Below are 27,520 nucleotides of genomic sequence, written 5' to 3'. Positions count from 1 at the left end.
ATGGGGGTCTTGGGGACCCACAAGAAGGCTGAAGGACACCCTGGGGGGGCAGGAAGGGCAAAGGGGGGAGAAAGGGGGTCCCAGTGGGGCCGTGGACCTCGGAGTGGGGAAGAGCCCAAAGCAGGGGGCTGAAGAACTGCAAGAGGCTTGGGGACCCCGAGGAGGGACTGGAGACCTCGCAGGGAGGGGATTGGAGACCTCGTGGGGTGGGACACCCCAAAGCCAGGGGTGGGACCGCCCAGTACGGGCTCGGGGGGACCCCAAAGGGGAGGACGGAGACCCCAAAATGGGGGTTCAGACCCCCCCCATCACCCCCAAACCCCTCCCCTGCCTCCCCCGACCCGGCCCCGGCTCCGCCGCGCCCCCCAGCGGCCGCCCCGCCCCGCGCCGCCAAGCCCCGCCCCGCGCCGCCAAAGCCCCGCCCCTCGCCGACAAAGCCCCGCCCCTCCCCGCGCGGCGCCGCGGCGGCCACGCCATCCGGTGGGCGTGTCCCTCGGGGAGGGAGGGCGGGGCTTGTGGCGGCCGCCAATGGGCGCCCGCGGCGGGGGCCGGCTCCGCCCCCGTGGAACGTTCCGCGCGTTTGAGACGCTGCGGGGCCCCATTGAGAAAAAACCCGCGGCGGCGGCGGCGGCGGCGGCGCCCGGCGGCCCCGGCCCCGGCCCCGGCCCCTGCTCCGGCCCCGGCCCCCGCCCCGGCCCCGCGGGCATGCGAGCAGCCGGGGGCCCGCACGCCGCCACCCCCCGCCCCCGCCGCCACCGCCACCCGCCGCCCTCGGCGCCGCCAGCCGGGGCGCCGGGCTCGCCCCGCGCCGAGCGATGTCCAGGAGGAAACAGAGCAACCCCCGGCAGATCAAGCGTGAGTGATGACCCCCCCCCCCCCCGCTCCCGCCACCGGCGCCCCTCACCGCCGCGTCGGGCCTGCTCGGTCCGCACCGCCTCCCCCTGCTTCTGCCCGCACCCCCTTTTTTCTTTTCTTTTTTAAGCCCTTTTTCCCCATTTCCAACCGTCCGCCCCAACGCCGCTTTTACTACCCGCTGCCCGCCCCGGCTCCCCGACGGCGCCTCCCCCGGCCCCGCTCCCAGCCGCCCTCCCACCTTTCCCTCTCCCCTCTCTCCTTCCAGCGCGATGTTCCCGATAGCGGCGCTGCCGATCGGGGCGCCGATAAGGGCGCTGAAATATTCCGCTCTGCAAGTCCCGTCGCGATAAGATCGCGCCGTCGGGACGGGGCTGAAAGGCTGATCTTATCCGCGGCCGCCTCCCCGCCACCGCGACGGGGCCGAGGGGGGCGGCCGCATCCCCCCCCAAAGCCCCGCGGGACCCACCGCGCCGCAGCCGCCGGGAAAACCCTGCCAAGTGCGCGGAGTTTTTGGCGAGGGGCTTCGGTTGTGCCCACCCCCCCCCCGGCCCCGCCGCCGCTTCCCGAGCAGGCCGGAGGCCGCGGGGATGAGCGGGCAGGCGCCCGGCCGCCGCGCGCTTGCGGGGCGTTATCTCCCCCGCGAAATAATTGCACGGCTGAGTTGCACCTACCTGTTTCCCTGCCTGCGGTGATTGCGCTGGTGATAACGCGCAGCTAGACTTTTACCCGGGTAGAGTTAAAAATAGTCCCGGCTGCCTCCTCCTGCCTTTTTTTTTTTTTTTTTTTTTACCTTGATAATTTTCCTGATTAGTTTGATCCAACTTCTCTCGTTGTTTCCCACCCCTCCTTGCAGTTAGGCTGCACGGGAGGTTGTTGCCTGCTTGGTGGTATTTAACTGCACGGGCTCCCCAGCGTTTGCGGGAGCGCGCGGGGGGCCTCCAGGCCGGGCAGTGCCGCTGCCCGTGCTGAACGCGGCTCCGCTGGGCTCTCCTTCCTCTGCTGTTTCGCTTTGGAGATGTGAAGAAATGATAAAGTGGGAGGCTGATCTCAGGCCGCCGGCGATGGCCAAAACTGATTAAAAGCTGAAAGCTTGGAACCCTTCCTGTATGTGTCAACATGAAAACAGTCATTAGAAACGTATAGCGCCGCGAGAGCGCGTTCCTGCCGCCTGCTCCTGCTCTCTCCTGAGGAGAGAAAAGTATGCATGAATCAGGGCTCCGGTAACCAGACTCCTCTAATGTACAGACCGGACCTGTTTCCACAAAGTCTATCCTTTTTATCATCTCGGCTGAAGCATTAAAACCTCCTCCAGATCCGTATCTGCTTATTTTATTTTGCTCAGTGACGCTATGTTCCCTCTCCTTCTTCATCTTTTTTTTTTTCTTTTTTTTTTTTTTCTTGTCTTGATGCAAGATGCAGATAGGCTCGAAGGGGAGATCGCGGAGAGAGCGTGCGATCGCCAAGAGCGATAAGACAAAGATCAGACACTGGACTATATTTAACCAGCTAGTTTAACCTTCTTTTTTTATTATTTTTTTTCGTGCTTTCTAATTTAGCGAGCTGGGCAGAGCAACTTCTATTTTGCCGGGCGATGCCAGGAGACAGTTTGCAGGGCGAGAGTATTAGGACCCGCTGGCAAGCGGCAGCTCGCGGGCGCCCGGCGCGCTGGATGCTCCGGAGCGCCGCGCTGCCGGATGCTCCCATCGGAGGCGGCGAAAGCGCAGCAACCTCCGTGCAGCTGCTGCTTTTTTTTTTTTTTCTGTCTTTATTTTATTTTTTTTTTCTCTTCTGTCTTTTGTTCTGCTGGTAGATAGATGCGAGCGGCTGATAGAGAGCAGGAGCTGATCTCCAACCCAGATAGCCTGTTATATTTATTAACTTCAAACATGGGAGCGCGGGCACCCGTACGGCGAGCGCGGCTCCTGGCAGCTGCGCGTGCATGCAGTTACAGCGCTGGCTCTCCAGATCAGCGGCGCGATAAGCGGGAGATTGATCTCACATTGCTGATGTGCCTCTGTGTGTTGTTTGTTTTGTTTCTAATATATATATATTTTTTCCTAAATGAACTCGAAGCGAATGTTTTCTCGCAGCGGTTGCAAGGGGCCTGCCTGTGGGTGTTTTTTTTTCTTCTTCTTCTTCTTTTTTTCCCTTTCTATTCTGCTTTCAGCTCGAGGAGATGTGAACCCCGATAGGCGCCGCGGCCCGATCTCCATACTGATACAGATCGCCAAGTGCGATAAGGGCGACTTATCTCTCCCAACCAGACTGGAGCAGGATTCGCTACAATAACAAACACTGAAAAGAGGGGCAAAAGGGCTCCAACAATTTGTTCTATTGCAAATGTGATTAATGCAAGCGCTTTAATTATCTGATGGCGAGGTGGGGGTTACATATATATTTTAATAGATAGGGTGGGGTGTTTTTTGCCCCCCTTGCATGCATGTGCTCTGAAAGGAGCTTCGTTTGGAAGGCAAACTCTCCTCAGTGCCTGTTATCAGCTGCAGATGTTGCATTAGTTCGAAGGAGGCTGACTTTCTTTTTTGATCGCTATCTGCCATTCTAAGTGTAGCAAATACACCGGGGGGGGCGGGGGGCGTGAAAGCGGCGCCGCATTTTTCGTGTGTGGATATTCTTTAATTGCTATTAGATGGTGTGAGATAGCGGGCGCGATCGCGTTGTTAAACCTGCGCCTCTTCGCGACTGGGGTTTTTCTTCACGTTGGGTGTTTTTTTGGGTCGTTTTTTTCCCCTATTCTGCCTTGGTGGGAGCTGCTCTGTGCTGTAGCACCCGGGGGGACGCAGCTGGCCCCGCTCGCTGGGCTTTGCCCGCATGTCCCACTGGAAAACCATCGGGAAGGGCTTGCCACGATGCCGGTAGCCAGCGCGGTGTCTATTTTTAGCACCAGTGCTGTAACCCGGTGGCTTTGATCCTCCCGGCCCGCCTCCTGCCCTCTCCTTCTGTTTGCTCCCTATCCACGGCGGCGTTTTCCATTCGGGAACGCACAGGTGACAGGTTCCTGCTCCTCTGCCCTTTTCCTGCCTTCCCAGGCCGCTCCATGCCTCATTTTCCCCAGTGGAGGGCTGGGAATGGGGCCATGCAGCCTGGGAGCATGGCAGTGCCGTGGGAAAGCCGCCGCTCCGGGCCGGATGCGGGATTTGGCAGGCGGGGATGCGCCCAGCATGGGCGATACTCTCATTCCCATCCTTCTTCCGTCGAGAAAACAGCAGTGCTGACGTGTCCAGCTGCCGCATCCATAGGCAGGATGTAGGCGCATCCAAGGGCTTGTTCCACCAGCACCGCATGCGCCTGGAGACCCGGGAACGCTGCAGGATGCCGTCCGGGAGCGCCGGAGCCGGCAGCCGCGGGAGCGCCGCGCGCGCTGCGGCAAAACCAGTTCTGCCGACGGCAGCGGCCGGGCAGGCGCCCGCGGAGCCGGCGGGTTTGGCAGGCGGCCGCCTCCGGAGCCGCTTTGGTGCCGATCCGGCCGGGATCGGAGCTCCGGCTGCTGATGCGCCGTCCCGTGCCGTGGAACTGCATCCCGCCAGGAAGACGTGGGAATGCGGCTGGCATCCCGGAGCAAGGGATGCTGCAGAGCGCAGCTCTCCAGAGCCACCCGAGCTGGGAGCGTTGGGGCTGGCAGAGCCCAGGATGGAGCTGGTCTTGCCTTTTTGGTGCATTTTGGGTTAAACCCGCCCTTTTTCAAGGGAGGGCGGAGGACCCTTGGAGCACGTGCTCGTGCTGCGGCACTTGAGCCGCTCGCAGCGTCGCTTTGGGCAAGGAAACCCGGTTTGACACTTTTCTGCTGTGCAAGGGAAGGGAACAGCCAGCAGGAGCAGGCGGGAAAAGGCCCCAAGACCTCGTAGTTCCTCAAAATGCCTGTTACTACAAACAAAATAGGAAAAGGTGACAAATGACCCCAACCTGCGGCCCCATCTGTGTTTTTCCCTTTTTCCCCGTTTTTCCCGGGCCGCGTCCCGTGACCGCTTCTTGCTGCCTGACTCAGGAGTTTCCTCCGCTCGCGCTTGGCAGAGCCCGTGTCCTGCTCGGCGCTTTTATCAGGAAAGTTCAAGTGCGTCGGGGGTAATAAAGTTCCCTCTTCCGATGGCGGCGGCGGGCGGCAAAGGCTCCTCATTGTTCCTGCGGCCGCGTGTTTTTTTGGAAGGGCCGCGGCGGCGCGAGGAATGCAACCGCTGACCTTGGGCTGCACTGGGGTTAAGGAGTGTGCGCCTGTGACTCACTCCCGATAAGCGCCTTCCACGGCCTTTTTTTCCTCCAAAATAATCCTTTATCTCCCCTTTCTCACATCAACATATTTTCTCGACATCTCCCATGCGGGAGGCAAAGCGCTTCCGCACCGCGCGGATGCCCCGCGGATCCGGGTTGACCTGCTGGCCGCTGCCTCCCTTCTCCCCGTGGCTTTTCTCCCTTCCCGTGGTTTTCCAAAGGGGGAAGCTCGGCGGCTTCTCCGTCTCCCAGCCGAGGCCTCTCGCTCTCGGCGTGGCTCCGATGATAATGCGGAAAGTTGAACTGGCCCCATTACTGCGCCGCGATGGTTGCGGCGATAAAGCGCCGATAATGGCAGCGATAGCGGCGGCTCGGTAGCCAATGGCTCCGCCGCTCCTCCCATTAACATTCCCCACCACGGATCGGCTCGGAGCTGCCTATCTGCTCTCCATTTCCACTCCTCCGCTAGATAAGAATGGAAATACTGACTTCATAGCTCACTGATTAAAGTGTCTGGATTTCTTGATAATACACAGATAAATTATGTTTTTCAAAAAGAAGGTAGGGAAGGGAGTGCAAGGGGAGGGAAAAACCGCCAGTCCCTTTTTTTTTTTTTTCCTGCTGCTTTTTGCTCCTTTTCCTTCTTTCTTGCAATGCCCCGTGGGTCTCTTGCTGTGAAATGCCCTTCCCTGGCTGTGTTGGGGACCGTGGGGACAAGCACCGCGGATCCATCGTCCCGCTGTGGGCAAGCCTGGACTTCTGCAGCTGGCAGCGCGAAGGGTTTTCTTGGAAGCCGTTGCCGCATCCCCAAGGATGCTCCGCAACTGGCAATGAAGAAGCTCCGGGTGCCTCCGTCTGCTCCGGGTGCCTCCATCTGCTCCGGGTTTGGGGATGCCCAAGGCTTCATGCCCGCTTGGCCAAAGCGAGTCCATGGGAGCAGCCGGATTCACCCCAAGGAGCCCGGTCACCTGCTGCACAGAGGTGGCACCTCCTAAAAATCACTTTTCTCCTGCATACTTTATTGCTTTCCTTAATTTTAATTTAATTCAAGTTGCTAAATGATCCCTCTAGGAGGAAACAGGACGTGCAGACCCTTAGGTTCCTTGCACAGAAGAAGGTATCACCCGCAAAACAACAAAACCCCAAGTTTGTTTCATCTAAATATAAAACTAAAGAGCAAACAGTATAAAGTTCATTTTTTTAATGTGTTGCCCCATTCCAGTTGGGCTGTTCTCTTTATTTTATTTTTTTTAAAGGAACTGTGATAAAAAGCAACGATAAAGCCAGGACTGTTTTGTGTAGGAGTCGGTATCTGTGTTATCTATCTCCCTTTTTCACTCTCTGAGCAGCTCTGTTGTTTTTTACTCTTATCTCGCTCCACCAAAATGCCAAGAACAGGAAAAAAAAAAAAAAAGAAAGAAAGAAAAAAGCAAAGCCTGGGCGCACGCATTTGCACAGACCCAAACTTGGAGGAGCTGGGGCAGAAACGTGGCCACTAGTTTGGCAGTGAGGGAAAGATTGGGGTTGGGGGACACCAGGCTGAGCCTTTTCCCTGTCCTCCCCTGCCCTGCTTCCTTTCATCCCCCTGTAATGAGTTGTGGAAGGCCCTGGCATCCCCATCTCGCACTGGTGGCATCGGGATGGGGCTGGCCGTGTGCCCTGGTGGGGACCCGTTCCATTAGAGCACTGGAATGACTTTATTGCATTTTGGAGAAAAAAAAAAGTGGTGGAATTGAGGAATTTTCTGCTTGGGAAGCCCCAAGGCTCTGAGGTTTGGGATGTGAAACCAGGATGGCGCTAAGACCCGCCGCGACCCCGTCCTCCCATCCCCATCCGTTAGCCTCTCCTAGAACCCACGGGTGCTTTATCGGCCCCGTGGCGGCCGCGCTCGCTCCCGCGCGTATGAGCGCGGCCCCCCGATCGGCGCGCGCCGATCTGCCGTAATCTCCAGCGCTATCGGGGCTATCTGCGAGCCGGGAATGGCCGGGCCCGGCGATGGCGCCATGCTCGGCCGCTGATAAAGTTACAGAGTTCAGGCGGTGATGAATGTTAAGTAAGCGCACCCCGCGCAGATAGGAGATGGACTTGGCAGGGCGAGCAGCTCCGGCTGAAACCAATCTCTCCGCTATCAGCACGGCTGCTTTTTCTCAGGCTCGGCCGCTCCTTGTCTTTTCTTCGGCCGGGGCCCCGGAGTTTCGGGGATGCTCCGGCGGCCAGGAGCGCCGCGCGCTGCCTTTATCTGCGCGCGATGGAGCCGGGCCCCCTCGGCGGGCGCAGATAGGGCTCGGCCCCGGCGCTATCGGCCCCTCGCACTGGGTTGATGCTCGACGGGCCGATAGCGGCGTGCAGGGGAGCCCGGTGCCCGGGTGCCGCCGCGGAGCTGCGCGCCGGCTGATAGCGGCGCCCGCATCGCGCTGGTGCTGCCGGTGCTCTGCACCGAGCCCCTTTCCTGGCTGGCACGGTCACGCTCGCCCCTTTTTGCAGCAGGAGCTCTGGGCTGTTCCCCTGTGCCACGCTGGGCACGTGGAGCCATCCCTGCCTTGCCGGTGCTGCTGCGTTTTGAGGTCTTGACTTATCCTGTCCCCCCAAATCCTTGAATAGTTGTTGTGGCCACAGTGGCACAAGCTCCATGTGGTCCCAATGGGTGAGATCGACCGGGTCACTGGAGCACTGGTCCAGTCCAGGGGAAACCAGGCCGATTCCTGGCTGCTGGAGCCGCAGTCCAAGGCTGCCCGCAGGTGCTGCGGGATTTGGGACATCCAAGGCAGCCCGGAGCGTCGGCACTCCTGGAGAGCCACCGTGGCAGGAGGGCAAGCTGGGCACGAAGCGCCAGCCGGGATCCGATCGGATACCGCGCGGTTTGGATCATCCCGGATCCCAGCTCGCTCCCACACTGCCCTGGCTGGTGATTACTATGGGCTGGGAAAGCCCAACCCCGCTACAAGACCCTGGAGAAGTCACCAGGGCAGAGCCAACAGGGAAGGAAAGGGAGCTGGAGAGGGTAGGAGCTATTCCAGAGCTGGTCCATGGCTGGAAGCACCAGTTCGCACTCTGCAGACCTGGGGGGAGCCTGGTCCTCATGTTTTTATTTATTTATTATCAAATTAGCAATTATTTATTTAATTCTTTCAAACGAAGGCCTCTCCCTTTCGGTCAGGGAGCATCGGCTGCGCCTGCTCCTCCTCCCGTCCCGAGCCGCTGGGAAAGTCCGAAGCTGTTGCTATTTTCTATCTGCTCCCGGGGCTGCTTATCGCGCCGCTCGCGCCTGCGTGCCGCCTCTCCGGAGCTCCAGGGTCTCCCTCTGGGCGGCCTGGAAAAATCTCCCTCCCTCTGTCTTTTTTTCCCCTTTTGTTTAATTATCCGAACACGTGCGAGGAATCGCGGTTCGTTGGTCCCTGGTTGGAGTGTGACACTCTGGTCCCCAACGTTGCCACACCGGAGCCTCCGGGGCTGGAGATAGGGATGGGTTTCGCCCAAGGGGGTCTCTGGCACAAGGATTCTCTCCAAGGCCAGTGGTCTTGGGATTGATGGTCCTGCTGAGCCGGCAGCAGCCCTGGTGCCTCCGGCATCATTGGGAAGCAGATCCTGACCCGCTCCCGGGATGCAGGAGGAGATGCTGGTAGGATCCGGCTGGAGGGGATGGTGATGGGCCTGTGGTCACCTCATTCCCAACACAGTAGCTCCGAGCTACAGGGTGGCACTAGCCATACACCAGGGTGGGCTGATATTTTGGGATAGCGCAGGTGCGGATGCGGGATTGGGCTCTTGAAGATGCTGCAGGAGAAGGGACGGGAGATGCCGGAGCAGAGCCGAGGGCCCGGCCTTTCCCTGCTCCCTCCCAGAAAACGCCACGCTTGGACCCCAGCGGCACCCAGCTGGCCGGGCACATCCTCAGATCGCAGCAAGTTTTTACAACCACTGCAATCTAAAAAAACCCTCCCTTGTTATCAAAAAAAAGAAAAAAAAGCAGGAAAAGCAGGAGCAGGAGGGAGGGAGAAGAGTTAATCGTCTAAGCGGAGGATCTCGGAGCGGAGCGTTTTTTGGCTCTTCCCCTCTCTGTAAAGCCAGCCTCAGTAATTCAGTTTTAAAGCATGAAAAAAGGGAGTTGATGAAATTCCGCTATCAGCACTGAACCAATATGCAAAATATCTCGCCGAAAATCAAATAGCTATTATGTTTTCATTTCCATTTCGGCGTATTTGCTTAATGAAGAATAGACAGATCAGGCAAGCCGAGGGAGGCTGTGTGAGGTGATAACTGTGCGAGGCTTCCAGCAATCCCGGAGAAATGACGCTCCGCGCCCTGCTCTGGCTCTCTCTCTCCCTCTCTCTCTCTTTTTTTTTTCTTTTCCTTTTTTTTCTTTTTTTCCCCTTTTTTATAGCCTATCTGGTAGTTGGTTTAACCCACACGGTCAGGAGCGCGGTGGCCGCGGAGGCTCCACAGCCTGGGCGCATCCCCAGGGATGAAAGGGGACAAGGATGCAGGCATGGGGATGCGGATGCTGGGATGCGAATGCTGGGATGGGGCATGAGCATGGGGGCCACCAGGCCCATCCCTTATCCCTATGGGGCACTCAGCCTGTGTCCCCAAGCCCGTATCCCTGCCTTCCCACTCCCAGGAGAACATAGAGAGCCAGGAAGGAGGCAAGAGTCGGGTTAACTTTATCAGGAGCCCGAGAGCCGCGAAGGCGTGAAGGGAAAAATTAGCCTAACAATGTTTCATTTACGGCGAGAGAAGCGATTTGTTAGCGGCCGATTGTTTCTGAATATTATCAGAGCCTTTTTAATTGTGCTGGAACTGAAATTAGCAGAATTAGAATAAATTGCCTCCGCTGCTCCGGCAGCCTCTTTCTCCACGCTCATTGTTGTCGTCTTTGTCTCGATTACGGCGCCTTTGTTCTGCCGCTGTAAATATCCCCGCCTGGAGTCACGGCGAGGCTGCGGCGCCCGCGCCCCCCGCGCCCCGGCCCGCGCGCGCCGCCAGAGCCACCTGCGCTTACGGATATACTGGAAATATTTATGTCTAATGGGGTTTTAATGGGGCTTGGGGGCTGGTCCGCCAAGGGATGCTGCGTTGCCGTGGAGATGGTGGTACAAGGGTGTTTTTGGGTACCGCAGCACTGGGCGGCTGGTGACAGGCTCTGCTGGGTTCCCACGTATTGGGAAAATGAGCCCTAAAACCCATGTTTTCCCCCCAAATCTTTCCCTCGATGATGCACAAAGAAGTCCCCCGCGAGCTGGTGAAAGCAGCAGTAAAAGCTGCCAGATTGGGAGCTGCCCAAAGGGGAGAAGGGCTTCGGGAGGGTGTCCCCATCCAGGATGGACATGATGGCAAGCCAGGGGGGGTGACGCTTCCCAGGACTGTGTTGAGAGCCCCCATGACCACCCCACGCGGCCCTTGTGTTTCGGCAGGTTCCTTGGGAGAGATGGAGGACGGCGAGGACACAGCGGCGGGTGACTCCAGCCCCTTGGAGAGGGAAGGGGCCACCTCGGACCGCGAGGGCTCCTCGGAGCGCGATGCACCCAGCCCCGACGGGGAACCGCACCACGAGCTGCCCGGTAAGGCCGGCACCCCGCACGCTCCCGACGGGATGAGCATCGCGGGTGGGCATCCCTCCGGGATCCGTGCGGGCAAGCCTGGTGCAGGGGGAAAGCAGCCTGGACGCCCTGCAATGCAGCATGGCATGGTGCAGTGTGGCATGGCATGGAGCAGCATGGCATGGCACAATGCAACACAGCGCGATGCAATGCAGTGCAACATCGCATGTTGCAAATTGGCATGGCATGGTGCGACATGGCACTGAGCAACATGGCATGATTCAACATGGCATGGCACAGTACAGCGTGGCATGGCACATCGTGGCATGATGCAATGTGGCATAGTGTGGTGCAGCATGGTGCAATACGGCACGATGCAACACGGAATAGCACAGTGCAACATTTCATGATGCAGTGTGGCATGGCATGATGCAATGCAGCACAACATGGTGCAACGCGGCATGCTGCAACCTGCCACAGTACAATGCAGCACTGCACAGTGCAACATGACACAATGCAACATGGCATGGCACGGTGCCACGCAGCATGGTGCAACGCAGCATGGTGCAACCTGGCAGAGTACAATGCAGCACTGCACAGTGGAACATGACACAATGCAACGTGACATGTCCCGGTGCCACGCGGCACGCTGCAGCACGGCACGCTGCGACACGGCACGCTGCAACGCGACGCAACCGGCCTGCCGTCTGCCTGCCGCCGCCCCACCCCGCGGGTGGCTGCGTTTCAGGGCCGGGCCGAGCCAGTTCCTAGATATCCTCCCGGTTCCTTCCTGTGGAGGTGGGGGCAAATCCTAACCCGGTTAATGTTTGTGGCGCCCTGCGAGATAACGGGCGGCGGGGCAAGGCTGGGGCGGCTCCGGGGGCGGCTCCGGGGAAGCGCCGGTTTCCTTCCTCCGCCGCAGCCCCCCGAAACCGGCACCGCGGGCGCAGGCAGCGGCGCGGGGCGAAGCGGCGCGGGGTGCGGGGCCGGGGGCGCGGGCGCTGGGAGCCCCGGCGCGGAGCTGCACCTGGCACTAACCCGCTTTGATAAAAAGGTGATAGCGGAGATAACGGCAGGCAGCAATAACGGCCACTAAAGCTTTCAGCGCGATGGATAAAAATCAATATGCCAGGCACTTTGATTTATAGCCAAAAATAATAGGACTTTTATACCCGGTGATTGATTTATTTGATGTTAATCATTCCGCTTATCACCTGTATTAATAATCTCCAATGCCGGTGACGTCACCCCTGGGTGTTCTCTATGGCGCCTATCGATTGGGCTCCGCTCCGGTTATCCGCCCGGGACGCGAAGGCAAACATGTACTTTGGGCGCTAATCTTCCACACTGTCATATGCAGATAGGCATTATCAGCCCCATCTCGAACAGCAGCTAATGGGGAAAATAATTGTTATCAAGTTGCTATGAATACGCCACAAATAGAGCCGTGACGGGCGCGGGGCCGGGGGCGCCGGGACCCTCCCAGGCGAGGACGAGTCGTAGGGAGAGTTTTGGGCTCAAGGTTCGGCCCCGAATTATGTCCCGGCTCCGGGGCTGCATCTGAGTGCTCCCGCGCGTGACCTTCCCGCTCTCGCTGCAGAGGCAGAGCCTAAAGACGCCCCGGAGAGTCCGAAGGAGCCGGAGGAGCAGGATCCAGGAGAAAGCCCTGCGGAGCCCGCCTGGAGCGGGCCAGGTGAGTGCCCCGATTCCCTGCCCTCCTGCGGACGCCGGCGCGAGCCCGGAGCAGGGCTGCGGGACAAGCGCGTCGCGAGGGTTCTCCCGGGAAAGGCAACGCGAGCGGGGCCGGTCGCATCCCTGACGGGGATGGGGAGCAGGGAGACGGGAAAGGCCGGGCGCTTGCGGCTCCCCGGGCGCGCCGATAAGCCGCGGGCAACCACAAGGCGAGCGCGGGAGCGCGCTGCGATGCCTATCAAAACCCCGAGCAGCGAGCGAGGCGTCTAGCGGCGTCGCGAGCGGCGTGGACGGCAGCACCGCGGCACGGCACGGCGTTCCGGCAGGGGCGGCCGCGCTATCCCGGCAGGTTTATCCTGCCTTTCCTCCCTGCGGACAGGACGGGAAGGGGCGCCCTGGACACGGGCAGGCTGCAGCGTTGCGGGCTCCATGCAGGAGCCTCGGGAAGGGCCGGCTGCCAGGGCATGCGCGCCGGCGGCTTCCGAGGCCGCCGTGCCGGAGCAGGATGCGCTCGGAGGAGAGGCCGCTCCGGAGCGCTGGGAAGCGCATGCCGGCCCCGCTGATATCCCGGCCCTTCCGGGAGGCCGCGGCAGGAAGGAGCTGCCGCTCGCGCCTCCTCATCCGCTCCCAGCCCTTTGCCCCCACGTCCCCATTGCCGGGCGCTCCACAGCGCACCGGCATTCCCGGGCCTTTCCAGGAGGGAGCTTCCTGCTCACTTGCTGCCAGCTCGGCCCCGTTGCAATACTCACCATTGCAACGGCCTCATTGCAACAACTGCAACACCCGGGACAAGGCAACAGCCCCCGAAACAACCCTGCCTCCCCTTCCCCCTTCCCTCGGCCCAGTTATTTGCATTCTTTATGTAAAAGAGATTTTTATTATCGCCTTCTCCCAGCCCATCTCTATTCTGGTAATTGGAGTGGTATTAATTTCTGTGTGGCGGGGAGTTGATGGCGGTCCGGCGATGCTGCCGCGATAGGCTGTTCCTCCCGCGCTAACCGCCGCGATAGCCCGTCTATCAGGCGCTCTGCAGGCTCGGCACTTATCAGGGATGGAGCTGGCAAAAAGGGAAACTCTGCGCAGCCGGAATTTTCTTCTTTATCTGGCAGGATCCGCCGTATGTCAGCACTGGCAGCAGAGGGGGGCGGCGCGGCCGCGGCTCCCGGCCGCCTTTGTTCGCGCCTTGCCGCGGGTGCAACGAGTTGCGCTCGTGCTCAGCCCAATGCGCCTGGGGCTCTCCGGGGTTTTTCCAAAGGGATTTTGCGACTCCTTGTGGTTTGCGCTGTGTTTTGGGGTGATGCCGGGAGCCGGGCAAAGGGGCTGTGCCAGCCAGGAGGTGCGCGGGCAGCGCGGGAGCAGGAGGGTGTTTTTATCTTAGAAATGACCTTGCTCGCTGCAGGGGCTGGTGGCCTCAAATTCTGATATGCAAATAGCTGATAGCCATAATCTATAATCCTCGACTTGGGAGCGCTGCAGATGGACCGGGCCAGCCGCTCACCTCCTGCTTGGGTGCCTGGTGAGCCAGGAAGGGGCTGGATGCGGATCAGGTTGCCCTGTCCTTGGTGCGCTCCATCCCACTGCCAACCTCTTCCAGCAGGGATCCTGTACTGCCCATGCTCTGGGGTGCTCTCACGCGCCCCCAAATCCAGCCCAATTCCCTGCTGGAATTGGAGCCAGGGGGGATAGAGGGGCTCATAGCACCGCCACGGATCTCAGCCCGGGCTTTCCCGCACCGCATGCCCCCATCCCTCGCTTGGGGGAGACGCGGAGGCCCCTCGGCTCTGGCCAGCCCAGGTGGCATTTGGAGCGTCCCCATGACCCTGGTCGCGGCCCGAAGCGCCGCTCGGCCGCGTTACGCCACCCCAGCGAGTCCCCGCGCGCGCGCGCCCCGCGGCCTGCGCCGCCCGATAGCGATCAGCCGCCGCACCAAAGCAGACCTATCGCCTGCCCACATCCCGCCCGGCGGCCGCCACGCGTGCGCCTGCCAGGTAGCCCCGGCCCGGGGCGCCCGGCTGCTCCACGGGCCCCAGAACCAGCGCTGCAGAGCGGTTTGCACCCCGGTACGGGCTGCACGGGGCGACTGCGCCGCGCTCTGCCCCGTGCCCGCACTGCTGCAAGGCCGGGGAAAACTTCCTTTGCTCCCCGCCTCCTCCTTCCCGTTCGCCTGCCGCGCTCGTTCCGTTGTGTTTATCGGCGCCGCGACTCCTGTCTCAATAATCTCTCGGCGCCCGGAGTTTGTGTGCAAACCTCAAGGTTTATTATCGGGGCGAGCAGGGCACGGTGAGGAGGGACGGCTCGTCCTGACGGACACCCCGCGCCAGATCTGCCCGATTGCGCCGGCCCCGCCGCGCGCTCTTATTTTTTCCCCTTTTCCCTCGGCTTTGGTATGTGTGGGTGGGAGAAATTATTCCAGCTATTCCTCTTTATCGCTCGGAGCGGGGCCGAGCCGTGGGGAGAGGTGTTTGCTATGGAGCGGCACGCTTGGTGCGGAGGGAGCGTGGAGGACACCAGGGCTTGGGGGAACAGTCCCCACATCGCAGGGTCCCCGCGTGTCCTGGTCCCCGTTAGGGTGAGCGCCGCATGCAAAAGCTCCATGCGTGGAAAGCAGCACCCGGCCAGGACGGCACCATCAGGGTCGGTGACAGCCCTGTCCCAACCTGGGGGCTGCAAAGGGGACCCTGGCCCTGCTGATGCTGCCCAGGGATCCCCAGCTGCAGCACCTTGGCAAGTCCTGGGCTTGGGGACACTGCCAGGATGGAGGGAAGCAGGGGCCAATTTGGGGACACCACTGTGATGCAGGGATGCCAGGGCCGGTTGGGGACACTGCTATGCTGGAAGGACGCTGGGACTGGTTTGGGGACATGGCTGAGATGGAGGGATATGGGGGCCAATTTGGGGACAGGGCCAGGGTGGAGGGATGCTGGGGCTGGTCTGGGGACACTGCCGAGTGGAGTGTTGCCATTGCCGGTTTGGGGACACTGCTGGGATGGAGGGACACGGGGATGGTTTGGGGACACTGCTGGAATGCCGGGACCAGTTTGGGGACAGTGCGAGCATGGAGGGCTGCACGGGCTGGCCGTTCCCGCAGAGCAGCAGCACTGTCCCCATGTCCGGCAATGGGGCAGAGCCCCGCTGTCCGTCCCCGTCCCTCCTTCCCTGCTCCCGAGGGCGCTCCAAGCCGCTCCGCGGGGACGGGCAGCCGCCAATCACCCCGCTCGCCTGGCGCTGCTGCCCGCGCGCGCGGCCGGGACCCCCCGCTGCGGTTTCCCCCTCCCCTTTTCCGGACGGGATATCTCCCCGGCTCATCATATCTGGCCAGCGGCTCCGGGCCCCTTAACTCCGCTTCCTCCTCCCGCCCGGGCTTCCTGCACGGCCTCGCTCCCGCCGGAGCCCGCGGCGCGTGGCCGGGATGGGGCACAGCGGAGCCCCCGTGTCCCCATCGCCGCGGGGCCCGGCTCGGGCGCCTGCACCCTTGGGAGCCTCCAAGTTTTCTTGCTTTGTGCCCACTCAGAGCTTTATAATTTCATTCCTGCTGCTTATTTCCCCCCGATCTGCCAATAGAGCTGCTCGGTGCAACAAAGAGCCCCCGGCCGCCGGGGTCTGATCATATCCTGGCCGGGAGGGCACGCGCGGAGCGCAGAAATGAGCCGCGATAGCATCTCGCAGCGGGGCCGCGCGCATTGTCTGCGCCAAACAGGTGGGCGCCCGCCTTCCTCCCGGCCCCCTGCCCTCCTCCTCCTCCTCCTCCTCGCCCTTTCCTGCTCCCCGCAGCCGGCCTTTCCCGCAGCACGGCTGCTCCGCAGCCGGCAGCGACACCCTCAATGCAAACGGCCCGGGAGCGGGCGGTTATTGGGACCCGGTGCCACGTGGCCGCTCGCCCGCCAGCTGGGCCACCTCGGCACAGCTGGCGCGCGTGGCACCGATGTGCCCCGGTGGGGAGGGTGCCGCCTTCGCCCTGAGGGGACCCGCGGGGACACCGGGAAGTGCCCGCCTTGCTGCTCCGCGTAGCTAACAGCTCCTCCATTAAGCGGGGTCAGGGTTCAGCGCGATAAAGATTTGCTGTTGTACTGAGTCAAGAAATCAATAAATCGCAAGCGATGGTTGGCAGCGATAAGGGCCACCGCGCGCTCCCCTCGCCTCCCGGCCCGCGGCCCCGTGCGCACCAGCCCTGCCGGAGCAGGGAGGGATGCAGGGAGCGGGGCCGGGCTCGGAGCCGTGGGATCCGGGCACATCGGTGCCGGGATGGAAGCCCCTGAGCCACATGGAACCACCGCTTTGCTCTCCCCTCCCCGGCAGCATCCGTGTTTGCCCCCTGCCCTCGTCTCCCTGGCACCGAGCGGGAACGGAGCTGGCCCAGGTGCTGCTGCTCTTCCCGGGAGGATGCTCCAGATCCTGCATCCCACAGGCTGCATCCCTGTGTCCTCCCTGCCCGCCGGCGCCCGCTCCGGTGGCAGCCCCGCTTGCTCCTTTGTTGTTCCCAAGGCTGCCCTGATTACTCGAGCACCCGGGACGGCAAAGCCGGGATAATCTGCTTAGCCCCTTTGGAGAGATTTCCCTTTGTGCGCGGAGGTGAAGAGTGGAGATGCTGCGTGTTTGCAGCTTAAGACTCTTCCCAATCGGCTCCCTCCATCTTATCGGAGCGGTGCCATCACATCATTGCGCTAGTTGAGTTGTCAGGATTTATTCCTTCCGCCTCGCGTTAGCAGCTGCTAAAAACAGAAGCTGCGGTGGGTGTCTGTGCTCGTGGGCGCCCTGATGCTGGGACCCCCCCATCCTGGGGCATGTTTTGGATCCGCGCATCGGCTCAGCCCCACATCAGGGCCTCCGCAAAGCAGGACGAGGGGTTTTATCCCAGGGATCAGCTGCCCGCGATGCTGCCGGTACCGCTTGTCCCCCCATGGCACCCCTGGCTGTGCGCGGAGGAGCGCGCGGTGCCGCTCGTGCTGGGGAGCGGGCGCATGACTCCCTGATAGCAGTATTTATCCAGATAGTATCCAGGCAGCTGCAAACACTCCGGAGCCCTCGAATCAGCGATCCCTGCGGAAGGGCAGATCCAATTCGGTAGCCCAGCTTTGATTAACGTCTTGGGAATAGGTTCGGGGAGAGCGGAGGGAGGCCGTGGAAGCGGCTGTTGGGAGAGGGGGTGTCCAGTCCTCGGCTCCTCTTGGGATGCAGCCCCGACTGGGCTCGAAGGGCCACTGAGCTCGGTGCAAACTGGTCCGGTGGCCGTGGGCCAGTGCAGGTGGCCTGGGCAGCCGCTGCCTTCCCGCCTGCTTGGTGCCTGCATGTTTCGAGGCCGCGCTGCGTGCCTGGAGAGGGAGCTCGTGCGTGGTCGTGCGCGCATGCGCTGCAGGTGTGCGCATGCGCTGCAGGTGCATGCAGATGTGCATGCAGGTGTGCGCGTGTGGTATGTGCGTGCAGGTGCACACATGTGTGTGCATCTGCGTAGAGACCCCAGGAGCCTGCCTGGGGCACCCACTGCAGCGGGTGGCACGTCCTCACCGTCCCCTTTTCCTACACTATTTATTTCCACGGCCTGGAGGATGGCTTTGGTCCCCAGCGAACGGGGTTGTGGAGACTTTGGGTGTCACTGTAGGGGAAGACGTGGTGCCAAGTCCAGCCCGTGAGCCCCCGTGTGCCCTGTCCTTGCTCTAGACCCGCTCGCTGCCCTCGTGGCCAGCGGCGCTTTGCGGCGTGCTCAGTCCTTACCGACACGGAGCAATGAGCAGGGGGTGACCCTGGGGGTTTAATTCCTCCTCTGGAGCTGGTGTGAGAAGCGCATGTCCCCGGGCAGCCCATGCCCAGACCCCTTGGCGCCGGCACTGCGGCGATCCGTGCCCGCTGCCCACCCCGGCGTTCCAGGAGGGAGCTCGGATGGCAGCCGAGCCTTTTTCTCTTTCATTTATCAGCCGATAAATGGCAGCGGTGTGATGACAGGATTAATCTTTGCTCTCCAGCAGAGCTCAGGCTATTTCTTTGAAATCTCTCGATGAGGAGATAAGCGCAAAGGGAGGTGAGCGAGTGCGGTTATCCCACAGGCAAGGAGCGAGGGTGCCGGGAAGTGCTCCGGGCACTGGGTGGCTCCAGGGAGACCCGGGCAGCTCGGAACTCGCTGTCTCCGGCCACTGCACGCTCCAAGGTGGATGCATCCAGGGGCTGGGTCCTCGCTACCCTCTGCAACCTCTGGATGCCTCCGGAAATCTCGGCAGGGCCAGGCCAGGCTGCTGCAGGAATGGGAGACCTGGGGCTTGCAGCGTTCCTGGCAGACCCTCCCTCTCCGCGATGCACCCCTGCCTCTTTGCAGCACCCTTTCCTTGGGGATGCCGCCAAGCCCAGGTCCCGCGCTCAGGATGTTTTTCCATATTCCCATTATATCCTGGCTGGCCACAGCACCATGGCGAGGCCGGGGCTCGCAGGAACCTCCTGGGGACCCCGCACCACTCTGCAGAGCCCTGCTGCATCCCGCAGCGGTGCAAAGGGCGGGCACGGCGGGACGGCGCGCGCAGCAGGTGCACCAACCGCTCTGCTCTCCTCGCCTTCTTTCCCTTTTATTTTTTTTGCTGCTTTTCTTTGCAATCGAAAGCAAACAGCCCCGATCCCTGCCCAATTTGGTTAATGATCTCGGAGATAGGAATTCCTGCGATAACTCCCGGGCCGGCTGGCGGGCCGGAGCCAATGGGGTGCCGCCTCGCCGGGAAGCGATGGGGAGATTAGATAAACGGGAATTGTATTAACCTGCGGGGCGGTGAAACCGAGCGCCGGTGTCGCAGCTCGAGGCTGCGGCGAGGGCAGCCCCCGCGGCGGGAGCGCGCGCGGACTTTGCTCCCGGCGCCAAGCGCGCGCGCGGGTCGCTCCGTGTGCGTTGCTGCTGCTCCCTTCCCGCTCACATCCAAAGCCGGGGGAATAAATGTGCAGCAGCTCCGAGGCCTCCTAGGAACTTTCCCGGCACGGTGCTGGCTGGAGAAGGGGAATGCAGCAGTGCTGCTTGTTTCCTTTGGAAATCGCCCTGCGCCTCCCGTCCTCGGTGCCTCCGCATCCTGCTCCGGGACAGAGCTGCCCCTGGCAGCGCGCCGGGGCCCAAGCGCCCGCGGGGCGGCCGCCGCGGCACTATTTTTGTCCCCCTGTCGGGAACGGTTTTCTCTTTATCAGCGCCTGTGTGTTTTCTCTGCTGGGGATTGATATGCCGAAGATGAAGTGCTCTGACATGGGAAGTGTCAGGCGAACGCTCTTATCTGGGAGACGTGGTCTCCTGACCCGAGCGCCGCTGATTAACAGCGGGACGTGGGGAAGGGAGGCAGAAAGCGGCGGAGGGGGAGACGAGGTGGCCGTTGGGCTCGGGTGGGGATGGCTTCCCAAGGAGCGGCTCAGCTCCGGCAGCTCCATGGGTGACTCGGGAGGAGCCCGGAGACGGTGATTCTGGTGCACGGGGCACAGGGCAGCACCACGGTCCCTGCTCGCCTGGGTGTTGCGCCAGGATGTCGGGCACCGGAGCTTTGGGAATCAGGTGCAGTTTGTGCATTGGAAACGATTTGGCGAGCGGGAGGATGGCAGGGTGAGGACCAGCCTTTGGGTCACTCCTGGCTTTGCAGCCCACGCGGCGCAGTCCGGGCTGCCACCCCGCTGTGGCCTGACACACTCTGCATGCAGTCTGGAATTGCAGCATCTTGCAAAGTTCCACTGGGCTGTGGGAGTGGGAAAACTCCCTTTGGATCCTGCAGCCCTGCTCAGCCCCGGGCCCTGCTTGCCCGCTGCATCGTGCCCAGGATGCCGGTTGCATCCCGAGCTGCTGGGCAGAGCATGGCCGTGGTGGCCACGCTCCTTCCCAGCTCCTTGGCATCCTTGCTCAGCTGCTCCGTGTCCGCTGCGCGGAGGACCCCTTTCCCAAAGGACCTTTCTCCGGTGCTTCCCTGCCTGGGGCGGCAGCAGCCCCAGCTCCGCTGGGATCACACGTTTCTCGCTGCAGAGGAGCCTGCGGCAGCAGCCGGATCTGGCAACCGCGGGCGCCTCCGGCCCTCGCTCAACACCCAGCGCTTCCCGGCGCTCACCTCGAATAACCCCGGCGCAGAGAGGATCCAGATGTCAGCCTGGCTAATAAACACATCAGATTTCAATCTCCGCAGCCATGGGATCTTTTCAGCCTCCCTGCGCTTCGGCTTTGGGAAGCACTTTGCACTCAAACCAGTGGAGTCTCCCCCGCAATGCAGGACCTGGGGCCCTCAGCCGCCGGCACTGGGCTCAGCGCGAGGGGAGCAGCTGGAAAAAGGGCCTGGATGTCCGCTGGTTTTGCTCCATTACGGAGCCATTCCCATGGGTGCAAAGCCAGCGGGCAGAGCTGAGCATGCGCTGAGCGCTCTTGCTCCTCCGCGGGCACCTCCAAAGCTTGGGCATCCGTGCATCCGAGCTTCCCGTTGGGATGCTCCTGGGGCTCCCGAGCGGAGCTTGGCGGCCTGCATCCGCCCCAGTATTGGTTACCTGCCACCTTATCTGCGTGCCGAAAGACAAAGGCACCGTTAAAACATTTTAGAGCTGCCTCCATAGTGTATTAACATGTTATCTCACCCATTAAACCAGAGCCTTATCAGATCATCAAAGCCATTAAGCCCTGCAGCCGCAGCGACTTTGGGCGCAGGGATGGGAAGTGCTCCTTCCGCCGCGCCGTGCCCGGACCCCCCGGGACCGGCTCGCTCCCGGCTCGCTCCTGGCCGCTGGAACAGCCCTGGGGCTGTCCCAGAATTTGTCCGTTGGCGCTTTGCTTCTCACTCCGCATATGCAGGAAACCCTCCCAAATGTGCACGAGACTTGTCCTGCCATTGCCTTCCCGGCTTTAGAGGAGGCACCTCCGGCTGCGCCTGGGGATGCTGCGGATAAAGCAGCAGCCGGTGAAGGTCCCCGAGCGAGGAGGTCCCCGCGGTCCCCACGTCCTCACGCTGTCCCCGTCTCTCCGCAGATGAGCTGGCGCTGGCCGCACAGGAGGGCGAGAGCGGCGTGCGGGCCCGACGGAGCCTCCCCGAGGGCTTCTCCTGGGGCCCCTTCCCGGGCAACGTGCACAGCGAGCCGGCGTCTCCGGGGCAGAACGAGACGGTAAGGGCTCCGCGGGGACGGCACAGGGAAGCCCCCGCGGCAAAGACGAGTTTGGGGAGAGGAAGCAGGTTTTGGAGGACTTTCCCCCGGGAGCACCATGCAGTGGATGGAGCCTCAGGCCTCCATCCCTGGACCCAGCTGCAATGGTGCTGTCGAAGCCAATGCTTGGTGGCCACCCATGGGAGCCACCTGCTCCGTTAATACCTATCGTGGCCGGGTTGTATCGTGCAGCCCCCTAACAGCTTTACAAACACCCGCTGCCGTCTCCTTGCCAAGCTGTTCGGGGTCCAGGTTTTCCACCCCATGTTTGCACCCAGCAGAGGTGCAGGCGGCACAAGCAGCTGCACCCGGTGCCATTGGTTGTAGGTGACGTTTCGGGCCATGGGGACGACCAGAATGATGTGATAAGGAGAGAGGAGAGGACCCTCTTGCAGAGCTGGATTGCATCGGGTTTAGTGCCTATCCCCCAAGGGATTTCCATCGCTTTTGGTGGATGAGGATGAGCTCGAGCGGCTGGGAGACAGGGATGGCTGCAAAGGCAGCGCATGCATGTGTGCATGCTTGTGCATGCACGTGTGCATGCGTCCCGCACAAGGGACGCTGGCGGGCATTGTACAGGCTGCGGTGACAACGTGTCCCACTGCAAGGCTGCAGGGACGGCCACGTGCTCCCTGTCCATCCGTGGGCTCGCAGTCCCCTCCCGGAGCCGTGCCAAGAGCAGGGAGCTCCAGCCGGGTCTCCGAGGCTGGAGATCTCGCAGGAAGTCTTGGCTCCGTCCCCACCTCCTCCTCTTCTCTCTCTCTCTCTTTTTTTTTAGCTCAGGCCCGTTTATCTTTGCCGAATTAAATCCTTGATTAACCCTTATCTGCCCAGTTTGGCTCCCTATCTCCCGGTTGGCGCCGTGTGTCCAGACACCCGGTACAGGATGATTGATTTCTTAAAGATATGCGCAGCTTTTTTCTGATACTTCATTTATTGTCTAAATATTTTTGCTCCCATTTCAGCAGCTCCCTTATCGAGCTGGGCTGATGAGTCCCAGCCCTGCTCTCCTCTGCTCGCCTCCCACCCTATCTCTGTTTGGGGAACCGAGGCAGGAATCGCAGCTCCATCCCTGATAGGGGCTGTCGCCCTTGGGTCCCTCGGCTGGCGCTGGCGGGGGAGGCTTGGGAGGGCCTCCCCAAAACGGTCCTGCATCTCCTCGTATAGATGTTGGGCATCAGTTTGGGCACACGGCGCGGGGATTGGTGGCCTTATTTCCACCGGGAGCATCGCTCTGTGCGTCCCCGAGCACGATGGGGCTGGGGACCGATGGAGCTGGGGACACCGAGAGCACCGAGGGGCAGCGAAAGCCGAGGCCGGGCGGCGAGGAGGGCTCGCGGTGCCCCAGATAGCGGCGGCCCGGGCGGATGCGGCGCAGATAGGGTTTCCGATGGTTATCGGGGCCGGTGCTGCGCGCACACACTGACCTCTTTGTTCGAGGCAAAACAAGGAAGGCTGCTCAGCGTGGGCCGGGGGCCGGCGGCGGGAAGCACCGCGACGGCTGCCGGTGCCACCGCGGGCGCCGCAGCCCGCGCGGACGGCGGCCCCGCGCCCCGAGCGGCTCCGTGGTGCAGCCGAAACCGCCTCCGCGCCCCGGCGGGGACGGATCCCGCGTCGCAGCGCGGCGCCCGCGGGGCCTGGCAGCGCCACGCGGGTTTATCACGCCGCGAGCGCTCGGCTCCTCGCGGCGATAAGGCCGAAACCGGCCGAGACTGTCAGTCGGAGTTGGAGGGTTTAGAAATATTGGGAGGAATAATTAGATTTCATATCGTTACCGCGGCAGCCATCGGAGGATCAGGCAGATTAATTTTCCCCCCTTCCTCTACTCATTAATATTCATTAGTGAGCGGGGAGCTGGCGCGGGGCTGGGGTTGGCACCATGCGGTGAAGGGGGACGGTCCCCACCTCGGCCCCGCTGGGTCTGGGCTCTCACCCGTCGCTGTTTTGGCTCTTGGCAGAGTGCGCCCGTGACACTGGTGCTGGGTGACGAGAGCTGCTGGCTGTCCCGACTGCCACTGGTGCCCGCCGAGCCCGACGCCAACGCCGTCATCTACAGCAAGGGTTGGTACCTGCCCCGCTGCGCTGTGGCGCAGACATCCCAGCCGCAGGTGCTCCTGTGTCCCCTTCCTGCTCTGTCCCTTCCCCGGGTGACAACTGGGCTAAGGGATGCGAGGCAGGAGGGTCCCAGCATGCAGCGGCCGGTGCAAGCCTTACTGCCAGCGCTGGTGCAAAACAGGGTGCAAGCACCAGTGCAAAACGGGGCGCAAGCATCGGTGCACAAATTTGGTGCAAGCAACAGCGCACAAATTTGGTGCCAGAAACTGCACAAAAAATTGGTGCAAGTATTGGTGCAAAATGCAGTGCAAGCAGCAGTGCAGAACTCGGCACAGGCACCAGTGCAAAATGCAGTGCAAGTGTCAGTGCAGACCTCGGTGGCACCGCAAAGCGCCGCGCGGCATCCCCGCAAGCGCGCGGCTCGCGCGCGGGCTGACACCGCCATCTCCAGGCAAGGCCGGGCTTAGCGCGCGGCACCCGAGGCCACTGTCCCCGCCGACCCTTGTCCCCTGTGGGCAGACGCAGCGCTGTGGTGCCGGACGACGCGCGCCGTGCGGCAGGACGAGGCCCTGCGCGCCTTCGTGCTGGCCGAGCCCGCGGCCATCGGCAACCACGCGCCCAAAGCGGAGGCACCCGCCGACTCGCCCTACCCGGCCGCGCTGCGCTCCGACATCCAGCTCCTGCCGCAGCAAGCCGGCATGGCGGCCATCCTGGCCACGGCCGTGGTCAACAGTGAGTCCCGGGGGACGGCGCGGCGCGGGGGCCGGGGTTGGGGTGCTCGCTGCCACGCTGTCCCCGTGCGCTGCCCTCCGCAGAGGACGTCTTCCCCTGCAAGGACTGCGGCATCTGGTACCGCAGCGAGCGCAACCTGCAAGCCCACCTGCTCTACTACTGCGCCAGCCGGGCCAGCGGCGCCGCGCCGGCCGCCGACGACAAGCCCAAGGAGAGCTACCCCAACGAGCGCGTGTGCCCCTTCCCGCAGTGCAAGAAGAGCTGCCCCAGCGCCAGCTCCCTGGAGATCCACATGCGCAGCCACAGCGGTAGGGGCCGGCGCGGGGAGCCGGGGGGAGCGCCGCGGGCGCGCGGCTCACGCGTCCCTCCGTGCGCCTTGCAGGAGAGCGGCCCTTCATCTGCCTCATCTGCCTGTCCGCCTTCACCACCAAGGCCAACTGCGAGCGGCACCTCAAGGTGCACACGGACACGCTCAACGGTGAGTGCGCCCGGCCCCGCGGGCACCGCCTCGGCCTGGGGGGCTCCGGAGGACCCCGGCTCACGGCCCGCGCCGCCGCGGCCTCCCCGCAGGCGTCTGCCACAGCTGCGGCTTCATCTCCACCACGCGGGACATCCTCTACAGCCACCTGGTCACCAACCACATGATCTGCCAGCCGGGCTCCAAGGGCGAGGTGTACTCGCCAGGGCCACCCAGCCTGCCCGCCGCCAAGCCCCTCGCCCCGGGTGAGTACGGGGGACCCGCAGCCCCGGGCATGGGCTGGGGACAGGTTTGGGGACCCTTCCCAGCACCTCTGCCAGGGGAACCCCTCTTGCTTACTGTCAGAGTGCCAAGAGAACCTGTCCTTTTGAGGTGTCCCACACTTCCACAGTGTCAAGGGAACCACCCTTGCAAGGTACCACCATGCCCAGACCCCTGCCTGCAAGGGGCCTCTTGCCAAGACACCCCTTGCAAAGTGCCAAGTTGTCAAATGAACTGCCCACATTGCAAAGTGCCACCTTGGTAGGACCCCCCCCTTGCAAGATGCCATCTTTCCACAACAATCCACCTTGCAAAGCAGCACCTTGCCCAGACCCCCACTTGCAAAGTGCCACCTTGCCCCCCTTGCAAGGTGCCACCTCGCCAAGACCCACCTTGCAAGCTGCCAGGTGACCCCCCCGCAAGCCTTGCACAGTGTCCGGGTGCCACCGCGGTGACAGCAGCGCCTCTCTCCCCCGCTGGCAGGGCTGAGCCAGCCGAACAACGCGCCGGTGCTGAAGTGCAGCCTGCCGGGCTTCCTGGCCGAGGCGCTGCCGCCCCGCGCCGCGCTGCACGGCCCCGCGCCCGCCTCGCCGCCCGCCGGCACCGTCTCGCCGCCCGCCGAGGCGCCCGACGGCGAGTCCAGGGCGCCCAGCGCTGACGCGCCATCCTCCTCCTCCTCCTCCTCCTCCTCCTCCTTGTCCTCCTCCTCGGAGCCGGTGCCGCCCGTGCGCATCAAGGAGGAGCCGGAGGCGCCCAAAAGCACGGCCCGAGCGGAGGCGCCGGGCAGCCCCGGCGCGGAGCCCGACTCGCGGACGTCATCGCCCCGCAGCCTGCCCTCGGGCAAGGTGAAGTTGGAGCTGGCGAGCCCCACGCCGGGCTCCAGCCCGGTGCCCAGCGAGCCGGGCGCCGGCACGGCCGGCGGCACCGTCTTCCTGCCGCAGTACCTCTTCGGGCACGAGGCGGCCGTGGTGCCGCAAGCCTCCGAGATCCTGGCCAAGATGTCGGAGCTGGTGCACAGCCGGCTGAAGCAGGGCCAGGGCGCGGGGCCGCCGGCGCTCTACGGTGCCGGCGCGGCGCCCGCGCCCAAGGGCGCCACGTGCTTCGAGTGCGAGATCACCTTCAACAACGTCAACAACTACTACGTGCACAAGCGCCTCTACTGCTCCAGCCGCCACGTGGCCGAGGACGGCGCCCTGGGGCCGCGCAAGCCCAAGGCGGTCCCCAAGGCGGCGGTGGCATCGGGCGGCGAGGGCCCCGCGGAGGGCGAGGGCTGCCGGGCCGCGACGCCGCCGGAGCCGCGCGCCGAGGAGGGCCGCTGCAAAGCAGGGTCTCCGGAGGCGGCGTCGGCGCGCGGCAGCGAGGGCAGCCCCAGCCCCGGCAGCTCGGTGGACGAGGGGGACGAGGACCCGAGCAAGACGCTGTGCGAGGCGTGCAACATCCGCTTCAGCCGCCACGAGACGTACGCCGTGCACAAGCGCTTCTACTGCGCCTCGCGCCACGACCCGCCGCTGCGGCGCCCCGCCGCCAAGCCGCCACCGCCGCCGCCGCAGCCGCTGCGCACCCGCAAGCGCCGCAAGCTCTACGAGATCCACGGGGCGCCCGGCCCCGCGCGCCGCCCGCCCCAAGCCGAGGCGGCCGCCCCGCTGCGCCCGGCGCCGCCGCCGCCGCCACCACCCGACGCCGACGGCCCCATCGACCTGAGCAAGAAGCCGCGGGCGCAGAGCGGGGAGACGGCGCCGCTGCCGCCGCTGGCCGACTACCACGAGTGCACGGCGTGCCGCGTGAGCTTCCACAGCCTCGACGGCTACCTGGCGCACAAGAAGTACCAGTGCCCGGCCACGCCGCTGCAGCCCGCCACGCTGCGGCGCCTGCAGCGCATGAAGGACGCCGCGGGCGACACGCCGCCGCCGCCGCGCGCCACCAGCCTGGCCGCGTGCCCCTACTGCCCTCTGAACGGGGCGCCCGCGGGCGAGCTGGCCGAGCACCTGCGCAGCGCCCACGGGCTGGCCGAGGCCGCCGGCAGCGCCGAGCCGCCCGCCGCCTCGCCGGGCCGCCCGCGCCGGGACAGCCTCAACAACGGGCGCGATGCCGACGGCAGCCCCCGGCCGCCCGCCTCGCCGCCCGCCTCGCCCGAGGCGCCGCGCGACGCCGGGCGCCCGCCCGCCGCGTCGCCGCCGCCGCCGCTCGCTTGCACGGACAAGGAGGGCGCGCAGGGCGGCGCGGGCAAAGGGGCGGCGGGCGCCGTGCCCAACGGCAACCCGCGCTACTGCCGCCTCTGCAACATCAGGTTCAGCAGCCTCTCCACCTTCATCGCGCACAAGAAGTATTACTGCTCCTCGCACGCCGCCGAGCACGTCAAATAGACCCGCGGGCAGCCGTGCGGGCACGCGGCCGAGCGCGGCGCCGCGTGCCCGGAGCTGCTGCTTGTGTATTTATAACGGGAGCGCGGTGCGGGCGCACGGCGGCCGCACGGTCCCCTCTTGCGGCGCGGGGAAACCGAGGCGCAGCGGGCACCCCCCTGCCCCGTGCCCTCCACCGCGAGGGCCCAAGAGACACTACAGGGCAG

General features: G+C 63.4%; 1 protein-coding gene across 1 annotated transcript; it reads left to right on the top strand.

Moving 5' to 3' along the window:
- Window positions 1–739: 739 nt before the first annotated feature.
- On the top strand, window positions 740–27,344 carry ZFPM1 (zinc finger protein, FOG family member 1). The gene is made up of 10 exons (XM_088526248.1): window positions 740–855; window positions 10,491–10,642; window positions 12,219–12,309; window positions 21,256–21,389; window positions 23,387–23,489; window positions 24,003–24,215; window positions 24,299–24,523; window positions 24,598–24,693; window positions 24,786–24,938; window positions 25,438–27,344. Exons 1-10 carry the CDS (start codon window positions 816–818, stop codon window positions 27,315–27,317), a joined length of 3,087 nt encoding a protein of 1,028 aa, XP_088382374.1. The 5' UTR covers window positions 740–815; the 3' UTR covers window positions 27,318–27,344.
- Window positions 27,345–27,520: the final 176 nt, after the last annotated feature.

The sequence above is a fragment of the Tinamus guttatus genome, unplaced genomic scaffold (assembly GCF_059628265.1).
Source record: "Tinamus guttatus ecotype Peru unplaced genomic scaffold, ASM5962826v1 Tinamus_guttatus_pri_ptg000244l, whole genome shotgun sequence".
In the NCBI taxonomy this organism is placed as follows: Eukaryota; Metazoa; Chordata; class Aves; order Tinamiformes; family Tinamidae; genus Tinamus; species Tinamus guttatus.
This window is presented reverse-complemented; position numbering and strand designations above follow the sequence as displayed.

Excerpts from the sequence above, each read along its gene's own strand:
- ZFPM1 (XM_088526248.1), top strand. The coding sequence starts at position 816 with ATGTCCAGGAGGAAACAGAGCAACCCCCGGCAGATCAAGC. Across the intron at positions 10,643-12,218 it reads ACCACGAGCTGCCCGGTAAG|GCAGAGCCTAAAGACGCCCC; the intron begins GCCGGCACCCCG and ends CTCGCTGCAGAG. Across the intron at positions 23,490-24,002 it reads CGCCGTCATCTACAGCAAGG|ACGCAGCGCTGTGGTGCCGG; the intron begins GTTGGTACCTGC and ends CCCTGTGGGCAG.